This window comes from Lynx canadensis, chromosome D2 (assembly GCF_007474595.2).
Source record: "Lynx canadensis isolate LIC74 chromosome D2, mLynCan4.pri.v2, whole genome shotgun sequence".
Classification (NCBI taxonomy): domain Eukaryota; kingdom Metazoa; phylum Chordata; class Mammalia; order Carnivora; family Felidae; genus Lynx; species Lynx canadensis.
In genome coordinates this window covers 5,314,449-5,340,293 of record NC_044313.2, presented here as the reverse complement: position 1 = coordinate 5,340,293, position 25,845 = coordinate 5,314,449, and the positions used below count along the sequence as shown (strand labels likewise).

The 25,845-nt window shown below is 46.9% G+C and overlaps 2 protein-coding genes across 6 annotated transcripts in view; one reads left to right on the top strand and one right to left on the bottom strand.

Annotated features, from left to right (window-relative positions):
- Positions 1-25,845, top strand: part of DOCK1 (dedicator of cytokinesis 1) — a 528,429-nt gene that overhangs the window by 231,947 nt on the left and 270,637 nt on the right. The gene's annotated exons all lie outside the window — the stretch shown is intronic.
- INSYN2A (inhibitory synaptic factor 2A) overlaps positions 1-25,845 on the bottom strand; it is a 57,763-nt gene that overhangs the window by 13,486 nt on the left and 18,432 nt on the right. The window contains exons 2-3 of one of the 2 annotated variants that reach the window (XM_030333993.1): positions 23,780-24,954; positions 3,834-3,904 (exon numbers count right to left, since the gene is read on the bottom strand). In XM_030333993.1, coding sequence (XP_030189853.1) covers positions 3,834-3,904; positions 23,780-24,949 — 1,241 coding nt within the window. In that variant the 5' untranslated portion in view covers positions 24,950-24,954. The remainder of the gene's footprint in view (positions 1-3,833; positions 3,905-23,779; positions 24,955-25,845) is intronic. The other variant, XM_032595288.1, reaches the window with a different exon arrangement.

Below are 25,845 nucleotides of genomic sequence, written 5' to 3'. Positions count from 1 at the left end.
GATCTGAGAGCTTGGAACCACCTGCAAGAACAACGCTTGGAACCAACTGCAAGGGCCTTGACCTTGAGCTAACTTGACCCTTGGTGACAGGACCCTGTCTCTATAGAGCAGTGTGCAGGAATTGAAGGAGGACTTGTTTGCAGGTTTCCTCGGTGAGAAGAAATGGACTTAATCCTAAAGCCTAGGAAATCTGGGCACTCTCTCTGGCTCACTTTGGGCCTGTACTTCTGGGATGCTGTGGCTGTGTAATGCTGCGGGCTCCCCAAACAGGTTGCTTTCTCTTGCAAAAGGACTAACGAGTTCTGAATGCTGTTCCACCAAAGAAACCTCCATTCTTCATGAAGCATTTGACATCTGAGGATGAAGTCATAGGCCTGACTGAAAACTGAGACATCACCCGGCGAATTTCCCCTTGCTCCCCTTTCTTTTTGACAAAAGGGAACCCTGTGACAGGGAAGTTACGAATCAAGGTGTATCAACAACTGTCAGCCATCAGGGCAGACGCCCGAGAGATGTCAGTCTTCCAAGAACCAGACCAGTATCTCCTTCATCCTGTTACATTAGTCCTTGGTATTCAGACAGTATGATGGAAGCCACCTTCACGGCTGTCCTGGATTAACCACTGATGTGGTTCTGCCGTGACCTAACCACACGAGGCTGACACTCCTGGTGAACAGGCTTCTCTGTTCTCGCTCTGCAGCTGTGTGCTCACCAAGAGGATGTTGTGTTTGGATCTGTGCATGCTGTTGGTGCCCATCATTGAAATGATGTGACTTACTTGAATGTTACATAAACCAATGTAATAGAACTTAGTCAAAGAGAATTATTTCTGTGAGTTAGACGCTTTGGACAGAAGAAGGTGTTACCAATATCAAGTGTGAAAAAGGTAGGGGCAAATCAGGATCTAGAAGCTTTCTGAATCAGATTCCCTCACAAGATGGTTCATGGAAAATCCCTTGGAACGCTAGTGGGGTGCCCGCATTCACAGAAAAACCCTGGGCCGCCTCTCAAAAGACTGGCATAACTTTCCCACCAAGTAAATATAAGAGCTCCGTTTATAGGATTCAGATAAATTAACAGGTTAAGCGTATGGTTTCCCTTTTGACTGGGTTTTCAATTAGTTGACCAGAAGTGAGCTTGCACTTTTACTATCTATGGAGTCAGAACACTCTGGTCCAGTGTCAATAACCAGCATACAGAGCGTTTAATTTTTTGTTGAATATAACCTTGTGCAAGTTAGTCACAGTTAAATTTTATGACTTCTAACGTAAAGGGGCAGGAAAATTGGGAACAGAGCTTGATGAGCTGTGTGTGTTCAGCGTGTCAGAGATATTCAAGGTCCTCGTCTGGATTAACGGCTGGAAGGCTGACTTTATGAGTCCAGCTGAAGCGTTGTTGTTAGGCCTTCTAGGGTAGCTTCTGTGTGCGACACAAGCTTGGAGGTTGGGGAATTGTCACTCTGAAGGAGAGATTTTAAAATACTTTCCTGCACGAGATCTCTAAAATTCCCAATTTTCTTACTACCACCTCTTCAAGGATACTTGGCTCATTTAGAGAGAGGGCCGGTGGGGGGTTTGTGTGGTCCTCCCATGCACCTGGGAGAGATGCACACCCCCAAGGGAAGGCCAGCCTTCCCTCGTGGTCACATCTCTTGACGAGAAGATCTCTGTGAGTAAACATGCATTTTCCCATTTTTGTAGGAGGTAAGCACAGTGATCACAATGGCCCCGGTCCCTCTAACTGGCCAGTCTTTGCTCAATTACTCGCAATTTCCTGTGGTTCCGAAGACCCTCAGAGTTCTTTCAGAAAGTGGGCCAGTAGCTGGTGTCCTGGGATTCTGCAGAATGTTGGCTGAGCCAAGTCTAAATAGCAACCACTCAAAGCTAATTCCTGAAAAAAGACCAATTTCTGTCCTTCACAGGCTTTGTTAAATCACTTTTAATATCACTTTAATGTAAGTCACTGCTGGATTTAGAGCTAAATTTACTTAAATTACTTCAGTTACCCTGGAGAGTGTCCTAATAATTCTTTTTTCAATCACCCACCAAAATGTTAAATGGGTTTGTGCTCATGATGCTCACTCTGAACCTTCTCTGGAATATCTGCTCACTTCTGCTCTGTTGCGTTAAAAGACTGGGGGACCTGTAGCTCCCAGAGTCACGAAAGCCAAACGGGGAGGTTATATGCCAGGCGCTTTCGTTCTTCACTGCTTTTCCTAAGTTGTTTTATGTCAGAGTTAATCCCTTCGCTGGTTGACCCTAAATTCTCTTCCATGATATGAATGTAGAGGAACTTCCCACTGACCAGACTCCTCTGATACGTAGGCGGTCCCCGAGGACGTAATTTGCGATTTGTGCGAGTTCTTGACAAACAGAACTCGCCTGGGTGCTTGCTTTTCACCTTCCTCTTTGTTAATAGCTGAGGACAATCAGGCGGGCTGGCAGGCTGGGTGGGGGCTGCTGCAGGGTTGCAGGGTCCTGTGCCTTTATGGACCTTAACCTGGCGATGGTTCCAGTAGGGTAGGCTTTGTCAAGCCTCGGAGCAACCGACGTTTTGGACCGGATAAATTTTTGTTGTGGGCTGTCCTATGCTTTATCGGACGTTAGCAACATCCCTGGCCTCTACCCACTAGATGCCAGTGGCACCTCCCTAGTTATGACAGCTGAAAATGTCTCCCTCCAGGACCTTGCCAGATGTCCCCTTGGAGGCAAAATTGCCCTTTGTTGAGAACTTCTGCAGTAAGGAATGTGCTAGTGTGACATCGGCGCGCATGTCTGCCTTGGGTTTCTTCTGCCTTGTCCCACAGAAGGTCACCAAGTGGACTCAGCTCTGCTGTTAAAGAGGCTGAGGTCCTGTCTGGAATGTTCTGCCCCGACTGGAGATATGTGCTGGGCCAAGGTTGTGTGGACTCCAGCTTTTTGCTACATTGAAGACATTTATACCCTCTCTCTGTCTCCGCTTTTTTTGAGGAGAGGATGGTAACTCTGAAGATCTCTTCTGGAAGGTGTATTGCGGCGGGGGAGATGGGAGTTCTTTTACACATTTCTGGATATGTAACTATGCAGTTAGAATTGTTTTGAGAAGTCAACTACAGTTGCCCTCCAAGCTTCAATTTTACGCAATGAACTAAATCATAACATCTCTCACTCCTCTCTCACTTTGTGAAAATTAACATTTCGAGAAGAAAAAAGACCGTAACTCTCTGAAGGTTGTGACTCTGTCTGAAAATCCTAAATTATCACGAGGAGCCTAACATGGTTTTTCCCTGTTGAAAGTTTCTGCTGCATTCTTGTTGAGGTGAGTAATCTAAATGAAGTTTAAATTAAGAAACATGGTGAACAGCTGCCGGGGTTCTAGACAGGGGGTTAAGTCCTGAGAGTTTCAAGTTCAACGGTCTCTGTGAGTTCCTAAGGAAACAAATTGCGCATTTGATGCAAGCGGCTGGGTCCTTCTACGGTATTCCTAGCACATGCGGTGTGGGTTGCAGCCTTTGATCTATACCATCTGAAGGGCTTATATTTCAGAGCTTTCTGGAACACACCACAGTGCTCATGGCTATTGATCCGAGGCAGCAGGCCATCAAACTTCTCTCCCCGTTTTCAAAACCACTAAGATGCATTTGCAAGACCAACGAGTTCAAGCTCTCCCTCATCCTGGGATCATAGGACCTGGGGCTGAGGATGGAAAAGTAGCTTAGAACTGTGGTCAGGTAAGGCCCTTACTCGGTGTCTCATACGATCATCCCAGCACGGCCCCCAATGATTCTTGCATTTGTGGGTAAACATCATTTGTCACTCGTAATAGAAAAGTGGGAGGAGGAGAACGTTAAATACCTATAGATAACACATGCACTGTTCCTGCATGTCTCACAATTAGCTGTGTCTTGCCCAGTCCGATATGAAAGGCCTACAGATAAGAACAGGAGAGCATTACAAGCGGTGGCTGGTGGTCGCTGGCTGTTAAAGAGCAGACACCTCACTCACACCAGATGCCTTCCCAATGCCGTCGCTCGTCATGGTAATGGAAACTGATTAATGTGTGTTTCCCATTTTGCTCCTGTCTGCATTTATCATACAAAACCAACGCGCCGTCTACAGCGAAGATGATATGGAAAATAAATCCAGAATGTGAACATCAGCTACCGGTGTGAAGGAGATAATCTGATTTGTTAAAAGACAATCAGGGCACCTTACGCTTATGGTGTTTTAAATGAACTTTGAGGGAAAACCGATGCCAGATACTCTGACTCCGTGGCTTAATTTTGCCCCGCGACCTCTCGGTCTGCTGGAGTACAGGTCTGCAAACTATAGTTGTCGGGTTGAATCCCATCCTTGGTCTGATTTTTGTCCAGCAAGCTAAGAAGGGATTTTAACATTTTAAATGGTTGGGGGGGGGGGGAGGAAGAAGAAGAATATTTGGAAACTGTGTAAATTAATGAAATTTAAATTACAGTGTCCATAAAGATTTGACAGTAAAAACTAGTGAAAGTTTTTACATAATTATCTACAGAATATCTTCTGTTTTACTTCTTGATCTCCAGATTCCAGAATATTTATTCTCTGGCTCTGTAGAGAAAACAGTTTGCTCGGCCTTGTGGTCAAGTATGCTATGCTGCTGCCGTGCCTTCCCACTGACCTTCTCTGGCTGTGAGGTCTATAATTCCTGTGAGGCAGCACTCGTTTGGTGGGGTTTTTTGTGTTTTGTTTGGGTGGGGGGGTAGAGGGGTGGGGCATTTGCTAACTCTTTTCCTCCTTAAAAAAACAAAACAAAAACCAAAAAAACAAGAACCTGAGAGTATTTTTTGGAACATACTGTGGAAGGTTGAATAAACCACAAGGTTTGATAAGCAGGATTTTCTTGACCAGGGCCTTCACTATTTCTTGGCTCAGTCGCCCCAAGAACTAGCATAGGGGGTGCTTGATGCTGCTTCCTCTAACAACTTCAGTTGACCTTTCTTCACTGATATTTTTAACAGCCAGGTTAGTTTTTCCAAATATACTTTGTACCCAGGGGCAACGCGATAACCACAGTCTTTAAATTTGTGGCAGAAGAAGAGCTTCCACCTGAATTGGCTATGTACACTTAGGGGGTAAATTTACATTTAGAGAATCACTCAAACATAGTAACAGTGTGCACAGGAGGTTTGCTGTCAAATCAGCAGTCAATATTTTTATCACCTTCACTATGTAAACTTCTCTTGTATGCATCATGGATTTTGAATCGAAAATAACTTTGTTTTCCTCATTATATTTTGTGTTACATAAACATTGACAAAGATTTTCCACTCACTGTCATGTTGTCTCAGTGAGCTTTGGTAACTCAGGACTTGACCTTTGAATTCTGTGTATTTTTCTTATTAATCAAGTGACCATATTTGGCCCTAACGTGTTTGCTGATCATTGCCTGTGACCCCACTGTATTTGGGCGACAATTGGAATCCTTGTGTGGCTGGCATGTGCGTTGACTTGGTCCACCGTCACTTTCTGTACAGGGCTTCTCTGGATTCCAACTTTTGGCTTAGTAGAGAGGAACAATCGAGAGCGTGTATGTACATCACACCCTCCTATTGTCTTCACGAGAACATGGCCACTTTCTTCCTTATACTTGTCCTCTTGATGATAAACCCAAGAGGACATTCCTCATGAACCTTCCCACCTGTGCCAGATTGTCAAATCCGTTCCAGGGTTCCCCTGTGTCATGACATTGACCTTCTGCATTCTTCCATGCCTTACGTATATGTAAAATGACTTTCTCTATTTGGCATATTCTACTAGAGCTTGCCCTAAGCTCATTTCTGACCAGGTCATTCTGTATAGTATTGTGCACAACACTTGAGCCCATGTCCTAGCAATGACATGGCGGGTGTGGCACTGTTAGCTGGGTTGCAAATGACATCCTGTTCTGCTTTTGGGTTGCACTAGCATGTGCTAACCACCAACCAAGGCAGCTGTTATAGATGCTAGTCATAGTCCAAAGTTTACATTTTTAAAGAAAGCAGGCAAAATCAGGGACATTTCTTACCCCCTTATGTGGGGCACTCTTTCTTGGTTCTGAGGAAAATATGAATTCCAACCTTGTAGAACCTCCTGTGTTAGACCCCAGGACAAGTCCTCTATCAAGCGTCATCAATACCAACACCCCTTACTTGCCAATATCATAGAATTCCCAAGTATCTCACGTTAGAGCCTGAGTCTTCAAATTAATTATGCTATCCTCATTTTACAGAGGAGAATGCAGAGTAACATTCAGGTCCAGGATCTCATTATTCTTGGACCCCAGTCTTCTGATTCTCTGTGACACATTCCTTCTACCTTGGGACTGGTATTCTGCCCTACGTGTAATTGGCAGGTTGGGATAGTCAGTGAATCCAGCAATGACAGGACAAGGGCAGTGGGTACCAAAATGCAACAAAAGGCCTCTCTTCAGGACCTTAGTGTTCTTCAGTTAGAAATTGCTTTTTTAAAGTACTTTTCTGAAAACACTATTCTTACCACCTCTAAAAAGTACACAAATTTTTTTTAACCCTGTTACAGTGAGTAAGCAAATAGTTATTAAGTGCCCATTAGGTGTTAGGCATTATTTGACTACTGAAGAGACATTTTTGAATAAGACAGAATCCTTGTCCTTACGAAGCTTGCAGTAGAGTGGCAGAGGCAGACAAAAAACAAACACACGGATGGATGGATGGATGGATGGATGGATGGATGGATGGATGAGTTGGGTGAGTTTTGATAATGCTCTGTATTAAGGAAGGGTTGTGAAGAGGTGACTTTAGCTAGCACACTGAGGGCATGGATTCTGAAATGGGACCTTAGTGATTAAAAAAAAAAAAAAAAAGATGTCAGTCATCTGAAGGTCCAGGGCTGAGTGGTACAAACAGGAGGACTCTCCCAGGTAACATCCTGCAATGGGAATGATGTTGGCATGTTTGCATGACAGAAAAAAGGGCTAGTGTGGCTAGAACAGATGTTGCATATAGGAGTACAGGGAGATGAGATCAGACCATGTAAAATTGGAAACTCTTTGGACATTATTTTAAATGTAATGGAAAGCCATTCTAGAGTTTTTCTTCTAGCTGGTTGAAAGAGTGACTTGGAAAACACTTCCTCTTGACTAACTCTCACCCATGCCTCCAATATCACTTTAATTCAGTTTCCTTTCTCTTGCTTCCTTTATTACAACACAACCCATGTCACTCAATCATGAGACATAGTATGGTTTGGCTGATGTCTATTGATAAGCAAACGAGTCATCATGTCTACTTTACATGAAGACATATTTGTGGTCACTGGTTTTTAGCTAATTAAAAGAAGATGGTCAGTCATAGTTCCATTATGTCTGAGAAGTATTATCAGGCTCTCATTGCCATGAACTTTTCTTAGAGAGACCCCTCAGTATGTTTCTAAGATTTTTTTTTAACCTTTCTTTTGTTTAAAGGATTCACGTGTTTGGAGTCCCTACAGGCAGTTTATAGAAACAGAGATCAATGAGAAATTAATTTGCGGATAAAATTTAATGTGTTGCCCTCGTGTCATGTGGTTTAAGTCATAGGCTGCCTCCAGCAGCTGATGTCAATCAAGGTATACCTGCTAAAATTTTATTAAGCATGCAGGTGTTTTCAATAGAAGGCTTAAACTATGTAATCCATTGTGCTTATTGCTTTGATAATCCATCTAATTGTCCTTGGAGCTTCCAAGCTGTGGGGTTTGGCTTCACTGATAATTTTATGGTCACATTAATAATTGTGTTACAGCATCTGAATGAATGTGTTCTCCAAATATAGATGAAACAGATAAATTCTTTCTATAGGACAGAGAACACAAAGTGCTCTTATGGAATTTCCCTAATTTTTCCTTCTCACTTGGAAACAAGTCATAAAACCAATACTTGAAATGATTATCTTTTTAGATAGCCATTGCCATGAAGAGGGGCGGTCCAAAAATTTTGAACTACTGGACCAGATACTTCTCCATTGTCAGTAGGGCTAGAGATCTTTTGTGATTGTAAGTTTAAAGAAGAGAAAGATTGGGTTATTGATATAAAAGATTCAGAGAAAGAATGTCTTGATGAAAAATTACAAATTTTCTGTCTTGCAAGTTAACTGCTGTCTTTGTGAAGCTCCTCTTTCCTTTTGTTTTGAGGAATTATACCTCATACAGGTTTATAATCCTATGCCTGTCACAATGCCGGTATGCTATTTGGTTAATATTAATTTGAACAAATAATACAGTCACTCTCTTGGTTCTCCTATTGAAGTTCAATAGTAGACAAATCTAATGAAACAATTCCAACTAAGTGCAAAAAGCAAATGAAAAGTATACATTGTGCAAAGCTCTGGTCCCCACTTTTTCCCCAGCAGGAACCCCTTTGGACACTAATGATAAACATGCCCATTATAAACATGGATTTTCCATACATTGATCTTTGTAGCATATACAGTTGTACCATTGTAGCTAGTTGCCATTTGTCAGTCCTTTTCTGGTCTTAACGGTATATGTAACTTGGAAAAACAAACATATCATTCAGCACCAAGGACAGTGCCAAGTACCAAGCTGCTGTCTTTGGTATTTTTTCTCTTCTGTTCCCTTGATTCTCTTGCCAGCCCCCACCCCCCACCCCCATCCCTCCAGCTCACAGTTCTAACTGAGGAACAAATTCCAGACCCTGGGACCTCTCCTCACTTGATACCCTTTTGACACTTCTGCGGTCAAGGAGGGCTTCACTGAAAGCTAAATGAGACTAGACATGAGTCATGAGATGATTAAGGATGGGAAGAGCATGGACATCGTGAAAACACACAGAGGAGGAGTTGCTCAAGATTTGCTAGAGCAGAAGGATGTGGACAAGCGCGTTTTACAAGGTGGTTTTGGCGGAGACCAGGTGGAGAGCCATTTCCACTTCTGCTTTGTGGATGTCTTTATAAGACCTTGCTCTACTTTAAAGGAAGTGAAATGACTGTTGTTTATAGAAGACAGTGTGGAACTCTAGTCGGGACACCTCATTCAGACACAACATTGGGGCCTCCTTTCTGGAGTGGCCTAGAATTCTCACGTTTAATTCTGTGGGCAATTCACCAGTTTCTCCAGCTACCTTAGGCTTCTTCTGCAGTAATCTGCTCCAATATTTAGTTGTCGTTTTCAAAGATTCTTGTAAATAGGGGCACCTGGGTGGCTTAGTCAGCCAAGTGTCCGACTTCAGCTCAGGTCGTGATGTCACATGCCCGTGGGTTCGAGCCCCACATCGGGCTCTGCGCTGACAGCTTGGAGCCTGGAGCCTGCTTCGGATTCTGTGTCTCTGTCTCTGTTTGCCCGTTCCCTCCTCATTCTCCCTCCCTCTCTCTCTCAAAAATAAACATTAAAAGTTAAAAATCCTGGGCATAAAAATATACTTTTGTATGCTTACATAAAAAGGAGAAAATTGGTGATGAATTTGGGGTTTGCAAGTCTCTGCTTATTCCTCTTGCGGATCAGTCACAAAAGACGTAATGGAAAGTAGAGTGGACAACAATAGCAACAAAGAAGGTACGGTATGTGGCGGAAGTGGTGTGGAAGTTTTTATAACAAAGCCATGGGGATGATGAAGGACGAAGGATGGCTACCAGCATCAGCCTGAGCTATGTCCTTGGAGGCAGGGGCCCAAGAGCAGGAGTGGCAGTGACAGACAGCATGTGCTTTCTCGAGAATGCATCACAGGGAGATCTAAGATAGCAAGGCCCTAGGTGGTAGGAAAGGGTGCTGAGAAATGTCATAGAAAGGTCACCGAAAGCTTTCTTCCTGGCCACACATCCGAGCCGCTCTTAGTGTCTGAAAGACCTTGAAGATGACGCCCGAGAGTCAGGACTAACAACTCTGACCCTCCCCAGCCCCCAAATTAATTGGTTAAAAGGTCAGGAAAGGAAAAAAGAAATGTCTTTCACTGTGCCTGTTATCAGAAACAAAGTCCGACAATGTCATAAATGGTTGGCAAGTAGAAATTAATCCTGTGATATTCAGTAGTAATTACTAGCACTGGATTATTGGATTGGCTTTAACCATGCTGCTCCTATGGCCACATCCCCCGACATGATTTCCTCCATAAGATCTTCATGTCCCAATTGAAAATGTCCTTCTTTCACTCCTGGGTGACTGTGGGTGTTTTTTGACTTCAGAAAAGCGTTCTCCTCTCATCTAATGTCACAAGTGTGTCAGCATGAAGTGTGCTGTGGGCCTGTCCCACACGGTGCCCGTGATCCCGTTGCTAAATTGCTGGTCTTTTAAATGGCATGGTGGTTTTCAGCAGGTTCGGAATTTCTAGCATGCAGGCAGATGGTGTCTTAGGTGATGCTAGACCCAGGGCACGATCCTTTCTTTGTGGTCTTCAAAACACATACGTTATGTAGGGTAATGGGTTGGTCCCTTTGAATGAACTCAGAGCTGTGTTTTAGGCCCTTAGCTAGAGATGGTGGTTGCTGTAAAAAGAAAATGGCATGATCTCTACTCTCAATGATAATTTTATGTACTTGTTTAATTTAGGCTTATTTTGATCCCTCGTGTTCTTCTGGCTTTCTCACTAGGTGCCAAAAAGTGTTTTCTCTACCTCATTCTAGCCCAGGTGTGTGCTCCAGCCATCCCTTCTTGATAACGCAGCCATCACTATGTCACCATCTTAAAGGGCTTTTTCACTTAAGAGTCACATTAATTAGAGGCATAAATGGAAACCACAACCATTGTTGGGAGAAATTAAGTTTCAAAAAGTAGTCAAAGGCAGCTGTTTTCAGTGACCCCGCACTGTGTTTTAAGACCACCTCTGGCAATGTTTTTGGCTTGTTTCCAAGGCTGAGTTCTCACTAGGAATTTGCCAGATTATGCTCCGGAAGTGCAGCCACTTCTTATATTAGCTGTTCAGCAGTGAAAGTGAATTTAACTTCCCATATATATCCATGTAAACTCAACTCTGCTTTATGCGCTGAAGCTATTAAATGCCAGGATTTGGTGGGGGGGCATCCACTTAAACTTTGCTAAACAATGCAAAGTCGATTGTCCTCACAAACCCCCAAGGCCATTCGTTGATCAATAGAAGGCAGAACCAGCTTTCCCTGGCGATGTTATGACCGGTTCCCTTTTCCCCAGAAACTGATGGGAGCTAGCTGCTAGCCAGTGGCAGTCCTGTGCTCACTAGTAGCCTGGGATCCCCATCCGGCTAAGCATTTTGTGTCCTTTAGAAAGTGAGGTTGTGTTTTAAAGAATGCGAAATAAGTGACTCCAAATCTTAGCGGGACCCCTGTGTCCCCTGGGTGTCCAAAAGGGCTGGTTGGTCTGAAGCCTTCTTAGATTCTGCAGGAGCAGCCTACAACTGTGCCTCGGGTGCCTTCGGGCAGCCCCCTTACCTTTCCTCTGCCACAACCGCTACCATTCAGTATTGTCTCGGTGAGCTTCGTACTTTTCTTTGTTTGCCCAGCCCACAGCCTGCATGCCAGTCGCAGGAGATGTGGCAATAAATGTTTGTGGCTACATGGAATGAGGAATGGAAGAACACATCAGGAAATTAATTGGGAAGGTCACTTTGACTCTGTAGATCTATGAGGGTTGGCTTGATCGCAGTCCAGTGAAGTTTAGCGGCTCGTACCTGATGTGTAAATAAAAAAACTCAGTTTTCTGTTCAGTATCTTGAATATGGTATAGGGCAGACTACATTAGAATTGCTTTGGTATAATTACTGAATTATTTGTGTTTTCAGAATTCTAACTAGCAGTCATTGCTTATTATATAACCCTGGTTTCTTTCCTTTCCTGCCCTTTTGCCTGTAGATATTAGGTCAGGCATTAAGGCCAATCCCATTAACTACTGGTTTCCTCTGTTCATCTAGGACTTCTGTTTTGGAGAAAATAGCTCTTATTGACATTGAAGTACATCAAACTTCTTTTCCGTATAGTCTCATGTGATCCTCCTGAATGTGAATGTGCATGTTCCAAACAAACCCTGTATAAAAAATAGAGTTGTCCTGGCTGACTCCCCTAAGGGAGATCTATTTTTGGGCTTTCATGTTAGAACGGAGAAGGAATATCCTATTACCAACACGATGGTTAGACTTTGTAGCCCTCTTCAGTTGAGCCTCAGTACAGCTGAAAAAAAGTTTGAGGGCTAGCCTGGGAACCCTAACACCATCTATAATTTTGGCTTGTTGCAAAGTGTGCTGAGAGCAAACAAATTAATTAGAAATGATGGTTTACAGTCCATTCATAGATTGAAGTAGTTCTTTCTTCCTCCCGTTTGTCTTCACCTTGATTTTTTTCTACTGGAGGGTAGAGTTCTCAAAGTTGCTATTAATCTGTTCTCCCAGAGCCAGGAATTGAGATGTTGACCCGTAAAGAACTAGCCCCACATGCAAGCCCCGAGTCACCTTATTAGACACATCGGTAGTCCTGGTGATCTCCTCTTCATGTTCTAGTTATGAGACCTTAAAAGACTTGGCTCTAGATTAGCCAGAACAACCGACTCGCTTTCAGCACGGTTGCATGTGATGTGCACAGTTCATCAGATGCTGTCTGAGCGCCAGCTTGGTGCATGGCTTTTTTCTGAGGAGCAGTTGCCTGGGTGAATAAAACATAGTCCTTGCCCTCAAGACACTTCAAGTCTCAAGGACACGTGTTTCCACTGTGAAGGAGCTGCTTGTATGGTGACCAAGTAGAGTTGTAGAACTTTGAGAAATCCCACTATTTCTGGAGACAGTTTCTGTGCTCACTGAAACGTACATCCTTGTTCTGGCCCAGATGCTCTGTTCCCTCACAGACAGCATGTCTTCTGGCAAATTCCCAGCACCCTGTGGGGCCGCAGACCATTTTTCAGTGGATTTTGATGATGTGATCAGGTGTCTCTGTCCCCGGTGACTGAGAGCATCTTGGGGGCCACGGGTTCAAGTTCCCAATCCTGGCCCAGTGCTCTCCATGGAGCAGGGTGAGGTATACATCATAAATATCTGTTTCTTTCATGACTCCTCAAAATGGGCATGAGATCTCTCTTCTCTGCTTTTGGCATTTCCACAATACTCACCGCTGTTGAACAGGCCACACGTTTTAGTTCTTAGTTTGCTTTCAGTCTGTATCCCCCATGATAATGTCAGCACCATGAGGGCAGGGACTTTTGTCTATTTGTTCCCTGATGGACATTCATGGCTCACATCAGTGTGTGAAGTGTAGTGGAGGCTCAAGAAATATTTTTTGAATAATGAATGAGAAAACGAGTGAATGAAGGAGTGAATGAATGAGTGAATGAATGAATGAATGAATGAAGCATCTGTGTGAGTACCCTGCTGGGTTAACTGACATCAGACACTTGTGCTTCTGGAATGGAAAATAGGACGGTCTGCTTTGCGATGTTCCCAGCTGGATCAGGTGAGAACATCTGTCTCCAAGTATTAACGTTATCCCATCTTAAATTTCTCCAGCAAGTGGAAAAGGTCAGTCATCTTCTGCTTCCCACACCCAAGTATTAAAATATGTGGCTCAGTCCGCACCTCAGCCAGCCCCCTCCTCGTCCCTGGGAAATGTCATTCCTTTATCCCAGAAGCAACCCTGGAGAACAAGTTTCAGTGAGAAACAAACACCTTCTTAATAATGAATGCCGTTGCTTTCTTTATAGGGTGTTGACACATTAAATTTTATTGGCCTGGCAGCTCCCCAAATGTGGTGACTCCATAATTCTCGGGGGGCTCTGGCTCTTAGGGAAGCTCGTCATGCTTGTTTTTGTTATAAAGCAAAGCAAAATGGTGGTCAGCGGAAGAGCATGGCTGCTCGTGCAACACGTCAAGCACGTGGGGGTCCGTGGGAGCCAGCTGCTGTCCCTTGCCCTCTGCCTCACCTCCAGCAGTGCTTACTGTTGTCTTTGTGTCTCCCTGTGGCTCTGCCTCAACTCCCTGCTTGCTTCCCTTGACACAGAGCAGGGCACGATAAGCAATCAGAATATATTATTATTATTGCACATACGTTATTATTACTGTCAGATTCGGACAGAGACAGACACCGAGATAAACACTATTATTAGAGCAGAACTTCCCTCTTGAGAGTTTTAAAATCACTTTTCCCTAATATAAAATCATAATAGGCAGGAATTGGAGAAGATAGTAATTATCATTTTGTGTGTGGACTGGCTGGTGATGTTACCAACAGGGCAAAGCTTGCGTCTTCTTTCATACGTCCCTAAGTTGCAAAATGAGAGCCGTGGTGAGAAACAAGTCACTTGCCCCAAAGGGCACCGGGAGTAGCTTATTCATAAGGAAAACAACTTTTTAGGGCTGAGCTGAGGCCGAGCTGATTAACTTGTTTTCCTGGAAGACAGATAAAGCTTAAGCTATAATTCATTGAAAATTAACGAACACGAATTGTGGTGGCACTGGCTACCCCACTAGAATGAGGATAGGGGTCTGGGTATGTTGTATTAAAAGCAAAGCTGGCTCCGGCTTTGCCATTTTTCTCCGGCACAAGTACCGTGGGTACCCGAAGTCTGACCTACAGGGGTTTTAATCTGAAGACAATGTGCATTTGCTCTTGGTTCTGCTGGTAAATATCCACAGAGGCCTTTAGTTTTGAGTGACAATTTCTTTTGATGTATTTTATTTTACTTTATTTTGTTTTGTTTTATTTTATTTTTTTAGAGGAGTTTGGCTCATTTGAAATCAGAACTTAGGCTTTGTGAAGCGTTTGGCCATTGTTTCAAAAGTCTGACCTTGGACTGACTTTTTAAACAACGGCTTCAGAGCTCTTGCGGTTGAAGATTAAAATCTTTAAATTCTGGTGCCATCATTTATAACATTCTTGATGTCCCATTATGAGACTTTTATCTGGGGAGATAGTCTGGTGCTGTAACCAATGAGATACTGATAGGAAACATTTACTCTATTTCTTGGTGTCTAGGAACTCGATTCTCAGAAACGTCCTTTCAAATCCGGCCTTCAAAATACATGCGTGCTTACTTTGGTTGCACTGCATGCTTTCCTCAACTTGTTCACATGAACTTTTGAGGAAGTCCTTCACATTTGAGGAACGTAGAGGAGCCCGCGGGGCCCGTGGCGGTCACTTTTAGTGCGTCACTAACGTGAGAGATGGTACATGAAGGTCTAGAAGTGTTTTCCCCGGGAAGGTTGCTTAAGGATAGATTTTGTGCTTGGCATTCAGGTCCCTCAAGATCAATGGCTTTGGTTCTTTTGAAATTACTTCACAGAGGACATTCCTCTTAACTGAGCTTGAATCCTTAAAAACATACTTCAGTACTGGGATCCCTTTAAAAGCTGCATTAGAAGCATACTCTCTCCAGAACCTAGGTTTGCATAGACCTCACCAGCTCTGGGCACAAGAGCCTCTTAGTGCCTTCGAAGTAGAAGGAAGAATGCAGATTTATAGTCGCACCAAAAATGCCTGCTTCTTAACTCTGGGCGGATATGTGAGGTTGCCTATTTTTAGAGGGTGAGAGAGTGGGTGCCCGGGCCAGGCAGGTCTAGATGGGAAGTCTGCCTTTGCCAATTCTCACCAGCCTTCTGACCTTGGGGATGTTTCCTAGCATAGCTAAGCTTTAGTTTTCTGGTGCAGATAATTTCTACCTTCAGTGTTATTTTGAGGATTAAATGCAACAATGCAGAACGCTCTCATTGTTGGAGGTGCTCAGAACAGCTGGGCTTTATAGTGGCTCGGCCCAGAGACACTCACTTCACCGAACTGTCATACAGACCCAGTGGGCAACAGAGCTCGAGCCATTTTTGCAGAGCTCAGCAGAAATTGTATGGGATTTTAAAAAGTATTTGAAAACTAGAACTTGTATTTCATCTCTTGGAAAAAAAAAAAAACCTGAATTCTGGGACACAAATCCATAAATTCCATAAACGTTCATGTCATGCCTTGAATTGCTCATTTTATCTGCAAATGGGGTGTCTGGATTGCCGGGTAGCTCGGTGGTGAGGCGTTTATTCACCTACCAACTTGAAAGGCCGGGGAGGTATTTGAAATCTATTTTGGCATTCTGCACAGGAAGATTATTTAAATTACATTTTCAAGTATGTGTGATACCTACATGAAGCCCAAAGCAAGAATCTGGAATGTGTTTTATATTCTTACAAATCTATTTGCTTCATTTCTCGTATTAAGGCTGGAAAGCCTTATTATTTTTCAAGAACTTAAAAAAAGTGTTTACAAAGTTATATAAGCCGTAGAAAAGACTCACCATGGCCCCGTGCATTAGGCGAAGGGACTGCTGGTTAGAACATGATGTGTGCCTTCGATTGCAGAATCGTAAAACAGAACGTATACTTGAGGCTTTCAACTTGAATATTTGATCACACATTTATAAAAGCCATTAGATGCAACAGAAAAAGAAAACAAAGGTTTTTTTTCCTGAAATCTGTTCAAAGGATTGCAGCTGAAAAGGACAGAAGCCAATTCCAGCATCTGTAGCAGGTGAAGAGCTACGGAATGAGGTGTCAGGGACAAATTATGACTTTGGGCTCCCTGGACGCATTTATTGAAGGACGTCTGCAGAGAGGGTTGTGTTGCCTGATTCTCTCCCTCTGTAAACTTTTATATGTATTTTCGGGCAGTGGCTGAAATTAGGTTGTTCTTTGGCCTCCCTGGAGGATTTGTTCTTAGAGCAGAAAGGAGCCGTGAGGGCCCCTGTCTCATCTTGACTGTCCTTCTCTTACAGGGGAACATGTATCTGAGAGAGGCCAGGCCAGGATGAGCTAGGACCAGCCCGTGTTTCCCGACTCCAAACCCCGCCTGTCCGTGACCCCAATTCCGCTTGGTCTGTGTACTCCTCCGAAAATGAGTACAGAGCTGAGGTCGCCCCTGGTAACCCTCCACCCCTCCTCACCTTCAGAAATAAACCAGCCTGTATAATAAAGCAGGAGAAGCTCTCTGAAGGTGCCTTGCTTACCTAACCTCTCCGCATGTTGGCACTTGGAAGGGTGCTTCTCAGTAGTAACAAAGCAAGGAGGGGACGGAACTTTTACTGACTGCTAACCGAGTCCTGGATTGAGAGCCTTGTCCTCCGTATTTCGTTTAATCTGCAAAAGCAGCCCCCAAGCAGGTAGTCTTAGCCCACTTTTAGAGAGTGAGAGGCTGAGGTTCGGAGAGGTTAACAGCCGTGCCTAAGCACAGCCAGGGGAGAGAGGGGCAGAGCAAAGTTGCCGACTCAGAACTGGCTGCCTGCAGGGCCCTGGTCGTCCCTCTCTGCTCCCTCCCCACCCCGATCTCCTTCCCGGAAAATGGAAAAACCAAGGGAGCAGGAGGCAGACCTCAGTCGGCTGGCTGCAATGTTTGGGATAGGACACGTGTGCAGAGACACCGAAACTGACTTATCGAGAGCATTAGAAAATGAAGTGCTGACATTTTCATCCCGTTCAAGCAGGGAGTCAGAGGGACAGGGGTGCGTCTGGCAGGGAATAAGGACCTTTCTGCTCCTGATCTCTGCGCTGGGTGCTGCTTTCTCCTTGGTGCTCACAGCTCCCTGCTTCTCTGTGATGCATCGTGCCAGACCTCTGGGAAGGTGGCCCACAGCATTCATTCCGGAGGGGACCCACAAGCATCGTTTGTGGAACCATGATGCCACCCACCTGCTCTCTTCCAAATGTGGCCGTTCCAACCCGGTGGAAGGCCCAGCTCTTCCCTCGCCTCTTGGAGTGGGGCTCTGGGAAGTTCACAGAATCTCACACTGAGACCTTGGCGAGTCCCGCGTTCATGCCCTGCCTGCCGCAGTGGCGCACAGATTTCCACGTTGGTTCTTTCTGCTGTGTGACTTAAACTGCCCCCTTATGCTCCCACTGTAACTGTGGTGCAGTATTTATTCTGTTTGGGCATGGATAATGAAAGCAAATTCAGAGAGATTTCTCATCCCCTGACAAGTCCTTCTGAAGGGTGCCTGGTTCTGAGTGATCTGTCAATATAGGGACATAAGATAAAACGACTGTATCACTTCTGTCCATCTAGCATCAGTCTCTAGGTGGAAGCAAGTCACGGGACACAACTGTGTGCGTAATGACCTCTTATTCCTGCTACAAGGAGGGGAGTGAGACCTTTCCCAGGTCTCAAAGAAATGCTGTCGTGTATGTGTTATACACACAAATGACATATGTGTGGATAACAGATACGCGGGGCTCACAAGCAGAATTCTGAAGGTCGTATGGGCCGACAAACAGTCAGGCGTAGGCTTGAACAAACTGACCGCCAGTGAGCTGGGAACGCTTCATTCGACTTGTATGCCCTCCTTGCCTGGCACAGGGCTCAACAACTCCCATATGTATAGACCTTCCGAACATGCGAGTGAACGCTACACCTGTCTGGCAGTCACACACCTGGGACTGTCCCGCACCCATCTACTGACCTGGCTTCCAGTTGAGTAAATTTGGTCCCTACATTTACAAGACCGCGTGGCACAAGTCGGCAAACTCTGCTAATGGCCCCAATCTGGCTACTGCGTGTTTTTGCGTATCGTTTCACGGGGACACAGCCACGCTCGTGTGGACACATCTTGTCTGTGACTGCTTTCATGATACAGTGGCAAAGCTGAATCATCAAAGTCGAAAATATTTACTATCTGGCCCTTTGTAGGAAAAACGTGCCACCAGTTGCCACGTCGAAAGGTGACTCTGAGGTCTTCAAATAAACATAGATCCCGAAAGCCTGATTTTTTTTTTCTCTCCCCTAGACATGAGTATCTGCACATACTCTCACCCGGTGTGTGGCCGGCCGCCTTGCTTTAGTGATTAAAAGAAAACAGAGCTGAGCAAACCACACAGGATTCCACGCTGGGTTTGCATTAACTTGTTCCCGCCCTCAGGTCTTTATTTCTACTTCCTTTGTCTTCAAAGCTGCTGTGAGCACTTGCCCTCAAAGGGCCCCTGATCTCAGGGGGATTCCCTTGGCTTACTTTTCTTTGCTCTCCCCCGCGTGTGTGTGTGTGTGTGTGTGTGTGTGCGCGCGCGTGCACGCGCGCGTGCCCCCAGACCTCACGTCACAGAGAAGTACTCTTTCTCGGTGAGGTTGAACAGGATGGACAGGACCCCGGGAGCAGTCACTGGGTTCACGGCCCTTCCTGCAAACTGCCGGACCCCTTGGGCTAGTTTGTTATTTAGGATTTTCTCATTTTCAGGGAGGGTCCCACATTCGCTCTGACTCAGTACAGATGCTTCAGGGGGCTTCAAGATTTCGTCTCTGTCCATCCATCACATCTGAGGGCCCAGCGTGGCCTGGGTTCTGCTGTGACCCCATTCTCCAGCCACCCCCCCCAACACCCAGGCCTGCAGGTGACACCCAGGTGATGTTGGGACACTTGTGACCAGCGAAAGAACCTACTTAACTTCGGGGAAACACAGATCCTGCCCTCATGCTTGACAGCACAAATACAGCCCCTCATGTCGTTTTCGGGTCTTCTCTGAATAGCAGAGTATCATTAGACTGTCACTGGCCATTGAACCCATGAAGACACTAAACGTGTGGGGTCCAGACTTGGAAGTAAATAACCGTCTCCCTGTGGAGTGCCCACCACAGTGGCTGGGGAGCGCATGCTGTGAGCACTTGGGACCCACAGCCCGTGGGTCCCAGGGGCCCCTGCCCAGCAGCCCACAGCTGCTCTGGGTAATCACGACTGTTAGAAGTAGTTGAGATTTTAGACTCAGTGCCCCGTTTGCCTGGTTCAGCCTTCAACGACTACATTAACGGCTTACTGAGGCAGTCTGTGTGACCCTGAACTCCCTGGGAAGAGACCAGAATAATACTGAGAGCTCTGAAATAAGCAGAATAATTCTTGGCATTCATCCAAGCAGAGTGACCAAATCCCGCCCGTACTGCATAAGGCGAGCGATTTCAGTGAACTGCCCCAGCAATTTGACAGGGACTAAAAGGCGTGATTCTGAATACTTTTTTCACAGCTACCCGCTTATGGAACGCGTCCTCTGAAATGCTCATATTAGGGCGTGTCCGCTCCTCAGTGCCCGCCGTGCGTTGGTGTCTGCTCCTAGCTTTGCAGGCACCGTCCTTATGCTTCTAGAAGCCTGTGGTAGAAGATGTAAATGGAAGCTGCCTGAGATTAAGTAACTTCCCTAAGCTGAGAACGCTCTGCGAGACCTTTTGGAAATCTACGTAAGCAGATGAGATTAATGAGTCTCATGGAAAATAATTTGGAAGCTACTAAATGCGGTTGAGTTGGAGACACAGGCATCCCCATGCCCAGAGGAACGGCTTCAATGAGCTTGTGTGAACCACTCACTAGTGAAAAGAAGTCCTACTAAAAGGTCACACATTCAGGGTACTTCGAGAGATGGAAGTTGGCCACTGGCCACGTTTCAAGAGTCCTGGCTCTTCCCTGGCTCTGTCCTAACATCATACCCCAGGGCAGGCCCGTGGCCTCACTGTGAGGGGCGGGTTTAGAGGCAGAACTTTCCACTGGGATTCAAAGTCGTGGGCTCTGAGGTGCACATAAGCTGCCTGTCCTCACCCAGCTTTCTCCTGATGCAGGGAAATTCTTTACAAAGCAGGCTGCCTGTGCTTCATCTGGGGGTGGAGGGTGGACAGAGAAATTGATTTTACCCAGCTTCTGGGTCTTCTCCACTATCGATGACTTTATAAACGCTAGAATATTTCCCAAGGAAAACTCTACTGATATTTTAACTTGGCCATGGAATTCTCTGTCAGGTTATTATGCAGTGAGTATATAATAATCTACGTAAAGTAGACTGAGTTTTCATTTTTTACCATGAGGTGCAACGGTAACACCTCTTCCCTGGCTTAGGTTGAGGACATAAAGTAAGTCCTGTGAATTCCTCCTTTAAAGTGACGATCCTGGTGCATGCCCTTCAGAGGACTGGTCTGGTGCTCAGAGGAGCAGAAGGTGAAATTGTCAGGATTTTGTCAGCTGGTCGCAACTGGCTACAGTAGCAATATTGACGCCGTGGAAATCAACAAATGCTACTATTCCCCACCCCCACCCCCGGAACCAGCTGTTAAAGAGGTGCCAGCAGACCTGTCTTCCATCCTCCCACTCTGCGCTGGACCCAGATACCCGGGAGAGGGGTGGACAAGAACCCTGCTCTGTCCACCTGTGAGGCTGCAGTCCTCTCAGATTCCGGCATACAAAAGAGTGATGGAAATTTGAGTTCGGGCCAAATTAATGACCACGGGCATGGGGAAGAGGGCCACTCTCAGGGTGGCCTTGGAGTTTGAAAGCACCTGATTCATTGTTACCTGAGTCCAGAGGACTCAGAGACACAGGTTTGGAAATGAAGGATCTGGAAGAGATGTGGGAATTCACCAGGATACAGAACTGCCTCCCTGCAGTGAGCTTGTGCTGCACAGGCAGCGGCCAGACTGGGCATTGATTCTAAAGTCAGGTCACCCTTTCCCTTGATCTGTGGAGCCCGGCGCTCACACGGTTAGGAGCCCAGCACTGTGCCTCGTGTGGGGGATACTGGGGTGACGGACTGACGGACTTTTGGGGACGATGGCAGTGCCCCGTGTCCTGTGCAGGAGCCAGTCCGTGCACGTGGCTCTTGAGCACCTGCCGTGTTGCCAATGCAACTGAAGAACTGAATTTACAATTGTAATTAACTTGAGTTTGAATTTCAATAGCCACATGTGGCTGCTGGGTACTGTATTGGACAGAGCAGCTCAGGGCTTGTAGGAAGAATATTGATGGCAGCCTGTGTGCCGAGAGTGTGGAGGGTACATTCATCACACTGGATTCAGATGTGGGACTGCTAAGTGTTCTCCAGCACCTTTGCCCAGCAAGACCAATCAGTCCCATTCAGATGCGCCCGGCACTGGGCGAACCGCATTAGAAGGTCACCCCGTATCCTCCTGTCCCCTCCATCTGCAGGACGTGTGATGATTCCCAAGTCCCAGGTGAAGAAACAAGGCACAGAGAGAAACCAGGCAGTCCATGCCCCAGGTCCTCAGAGTCCTAATTCCCACCTCGAGGTGCCTTCTTAAGTGCACGGCTCTGTAGACCGACAGCACTGACGGGAACTCAGAGGATCCCATTTACAACCAGCGTCCACACTTGTTCTGATAGTGTGTGGAGCCTACATGTATAACGTGGTTCTCCTTGCGTGGGGTGTTCGTGGGTGTTCAGCCTCGGCAGTTTTTAGTTCAGCGCATACCCTCGCGAGCATACACATTAGCATATGCATGTGGCTTTACACCATTTGGTGACTCTTCTCCCTCCCCCAACTAGTGACGTTGGATTCTTCCTGTTTTGCTGTCCGGTTTCAGTCACTTCAAGCTGCCTCAAAGGCAGTGATCGGGGCCCGTTTGGGCTTTTAATTCTTCGGTGGGAATGTGGTCTACCTATCGACAGACCCCTTGCAGAACCACCTCAATGTGTTGCTTTTGGCTGTGCACGGAGTCAAGCCTAAATGACTGAAATGGGATGAAAATGGAGATGTAAACCCAAGACTGAAAAAAAGGCCCTTTGAAAACATTCTGCAACCTTAGGCTCCTGCTAATCTCCTGTTAGATTATTTTATGACTGCCTAGCAGCTTAATACCATCGACTGCAAACAGTACTTCGTATGAGGGGGTGGGGTTATTGAGAATCTGCTCCCTACTGGATGAGCCACCTGTGCTAAGCGGGAGAAGCCAGCCTCCGGGCCCAGGGCTTAAGCCTCACCTGCTGCCCTGGGACACACAGACTGTGTCCTCCGCGTTGTCTGTGGTCCGCAAACGCTATAACTAAACCACAGCAATCCTCTTGAGGAAACCGGGCACCACGTGGTTTGTGCCCTGACGGTACATTTCTTGGCTTACCTTCACACTGGCTACTAGCTCACTCGACCCGGGGTGGGGGCCGCAGGGGTGGGGGTGGGGGTACTCCGATCCCACCTCCAGACCATTGCCCGGAGGGAATCCAGACAGTGTCAGGGGGAAACGGGAAAGAGAAAGCCCGGCAGTGAAGACAAAGGCTGGTAAGCCGTGGGCACCGTTTCGAGAAGCATGGAACTTTCGTTTCAGCACAGCCCGCTGCCAGACCCATACGAGCCTTCCTAGCTAAGGGCTCAAGACTAGCATCCTATCGTTAGGTCATTTAAGTTTGCTGCTGCACAGTTTAAAAGATGGGGAACAAAGTTCAGCAATCTGATGTCAATGCCCGACAGCTCGGGCTGCTAACTGGGTCTGGTTCCCCCTATGGTGCAAATGCACGCACAAGACCACTCGGGGAAAGGCACGTCTCCTCGTGACACACGGACGGGGCTTGCCCGAGGGTGGGCATTGCCTCTAGGAGCTCCTCACAAGGACAGAGAGACATCTCCCCTATTGTGGTAAACCCTAGCCCTAAATATCAATGTTCTTCCAATGATTTAATATAACCAAGTCAGCATTTGCTTTGCAGAACGCCACCTCAGTTCTGTTCTCTACCATAACCCGATTCCTATGAGGCGAGGAGCATCTGATTTAGAGAATTTGGACTGGCCTACCCTGTGAGACGTCCTCAGTGTCATCAACCTTTCATCGCAGGGCACACAACAGAAAGACCCAACAATTCATTCATTCAAACTATTGGCACATGGTTTGAATTCCAGGCCAAGCACCTGAACGCCAACCATCAAATAAATCTTCACGGCGAGTACGCAGTGATGTCTGGCATCGTACAATAACCTCGGGGCCCCTCTGAGCTCACGCCATCCTCAGACTATCGCCTTTCCGCCGAAATGCGGAAATGTCAGTCTCACTAAGGATCTGGGCCTTGGAGGCTCCCGAGGGACCCTGGGTGGGCTGGGCGCGGGGGGATGAGCCCGCGTGGCTTCAGGGGACACGTGGGCATACATACCCTTCCCGGTGGGCCTCTCCTTTCTCCAGCTCCTGAATGACCCCCAAGAGCACTTTGATGGTTTCCTGGCTTGAGCTGATCAGGTCCTCCATCACCTGGAGCTGTGCTTTCAGGTCGACGACTTCCGTGTGAGGCACGATTTGTCGGGATTCTCCACCCGCAGAGGCCGCCGCGGCACAAGGCTGGCCGTCCTCCCCCGGCGGGGCCCGGGTCTGCGTGGGCCGCCCGCTGCATTCGGGGGACAGGCACTGCATCGGGGGTGAGCGGGCCGCCGCGGGTCCCTGGAGCCCGTTGACACGCGAGGCTCTCCCCCGCTCCTGGTCGGCCGCCGGGCACAGGGGCCACTCGCTCGCGGTGGCAGAGTTCGACAAGGCGGCCTCGAGGGCCTTCGCGCCGGGGGCAGGTGCATAAACGGCGGCCACCTCCGTTTTGAACACCGTCCCGTGGGCCGGCGGAGCGGCTTCCTCCGTGTCCGGGGTCGCCCTGCCGTGCTTCGCTCTGCCGTGCAGCTGGTGGTCGGGCTCCCGGGAGGAAGGCCGAGCGGAGTTTTGGAGAGGCTCCTCTCGGCAGCCGTGTGCATCAGGGTTTTCGCCTGGCTCTGCGCAGTTGAGCCCGGCAGGCTGGTCCAGCTCATTCACGTGTTCATCGGAATGGAAAACCGAGGCCGCCGTCTTGTGCACCCGGCCGGCACCCCAGGGCCGGGCCTGCTCCCCCGCCCCTTCCTCCTGCTTCTCCGCCACAAACCCGTTGTTTTGACTTTTAAAGGCATCCGCAGCCGGGATGCTTTTGAGATTCCCCTTTTTGCGGTCCAGGGGGAAGGTCTGGTAACACTTCTTCAGGTCCGGCGAGGTCTGCACGCCTGTGCTCTTGGTGACATTGGGGATGGCCCTCCGCGCGGGCACGGTCATGTATTTGCGGTAGGCTGCTCTGTAGGACACGGGCTTCGCCTCCCGCTTCTCGCCAGGCTGTCCCGCCGCGAGCCGTGAGTCCCTCTGCTCATTCTGTGCCTCGCAGATATCCTTAAAGCGCACCTGCAGGGCTTTATTCCGCTTTTTAATCTGCCGGTTGGGATCCAGGGCGTATCTCATCTCCAGGGCCAGGCAGGCGGCAGGTTCGACTTCGCTCTCTGACGTCGTGAGTACGCATTTGCCGGTTTCCTTACTGACCATGATTCCTGCGTTCAGAAACATCAACACAGGCGTCAGTGGGACGGAAACACACACGCGAGCACAGGCACACACAGCTCCTAGCTCACCTCGCTACTGCCTGCTTCCTAATTACTTTTAAACAGGTGAGGTTGGCCTTTCTGTTAAGGAAAATCAGACAGGCGGAGAATCGCTGGCAGGCACAGCTTGAGATGCTTCTCCGATATTAAAGCCTGCCTGCTTTTCCATGTGGGATACACTCGTTTCTTTTGATAGTAATGCATGTTTCCCCATTAGACAAACCTGTTTTACTATATTCATCAAGAAACCCAACGATGCTGCCTCTTCTGCCTTCAAATTATCATTTTGCACACCCGCCTCCACTTCATAGGCAGATGGCTTTCCAAATGCATCTTATTCGGTTTGGGCTTTTACTAGTTTTTTGAGGATGACGTGATTAATCTATTACTGGAATCCAGGAGAATCGGTGTTTTCTTATTGGGGAGTCTAGGTCCTGATCAGAGAGATCCATGTGGAGCGCCCTACGACGAAGGACGGAAATAAACCTCTTTGTCTGTCTTTGCCAACACGGGCGCCATGGGACAACGGGCACGCTGCTCTATGCGAACACCAGAAACGGTTAATCTTTGCAGTGTGGCTTGCTTCTAATGGGTTAACGCTAGCCCTAGAAAGAACATGGGTTCCCCTGCATCGATAAAGACCGTGTTAGCAGCTCTGTTCTTTGATTCTATGGAGAGTGGTATTTGAAAAAAAAATTATTCATTCTAGAATCAAGTTTTGTGTTTTGATCCCAACCTCTGAAAACGAAAACAATGGTGGTGGTTTCAGTATTTGAATCCCGAAAGAAAATAAAATCACAAGGCTTTATGTTAATCATGCAAATTCATCTTGGGCTGAAT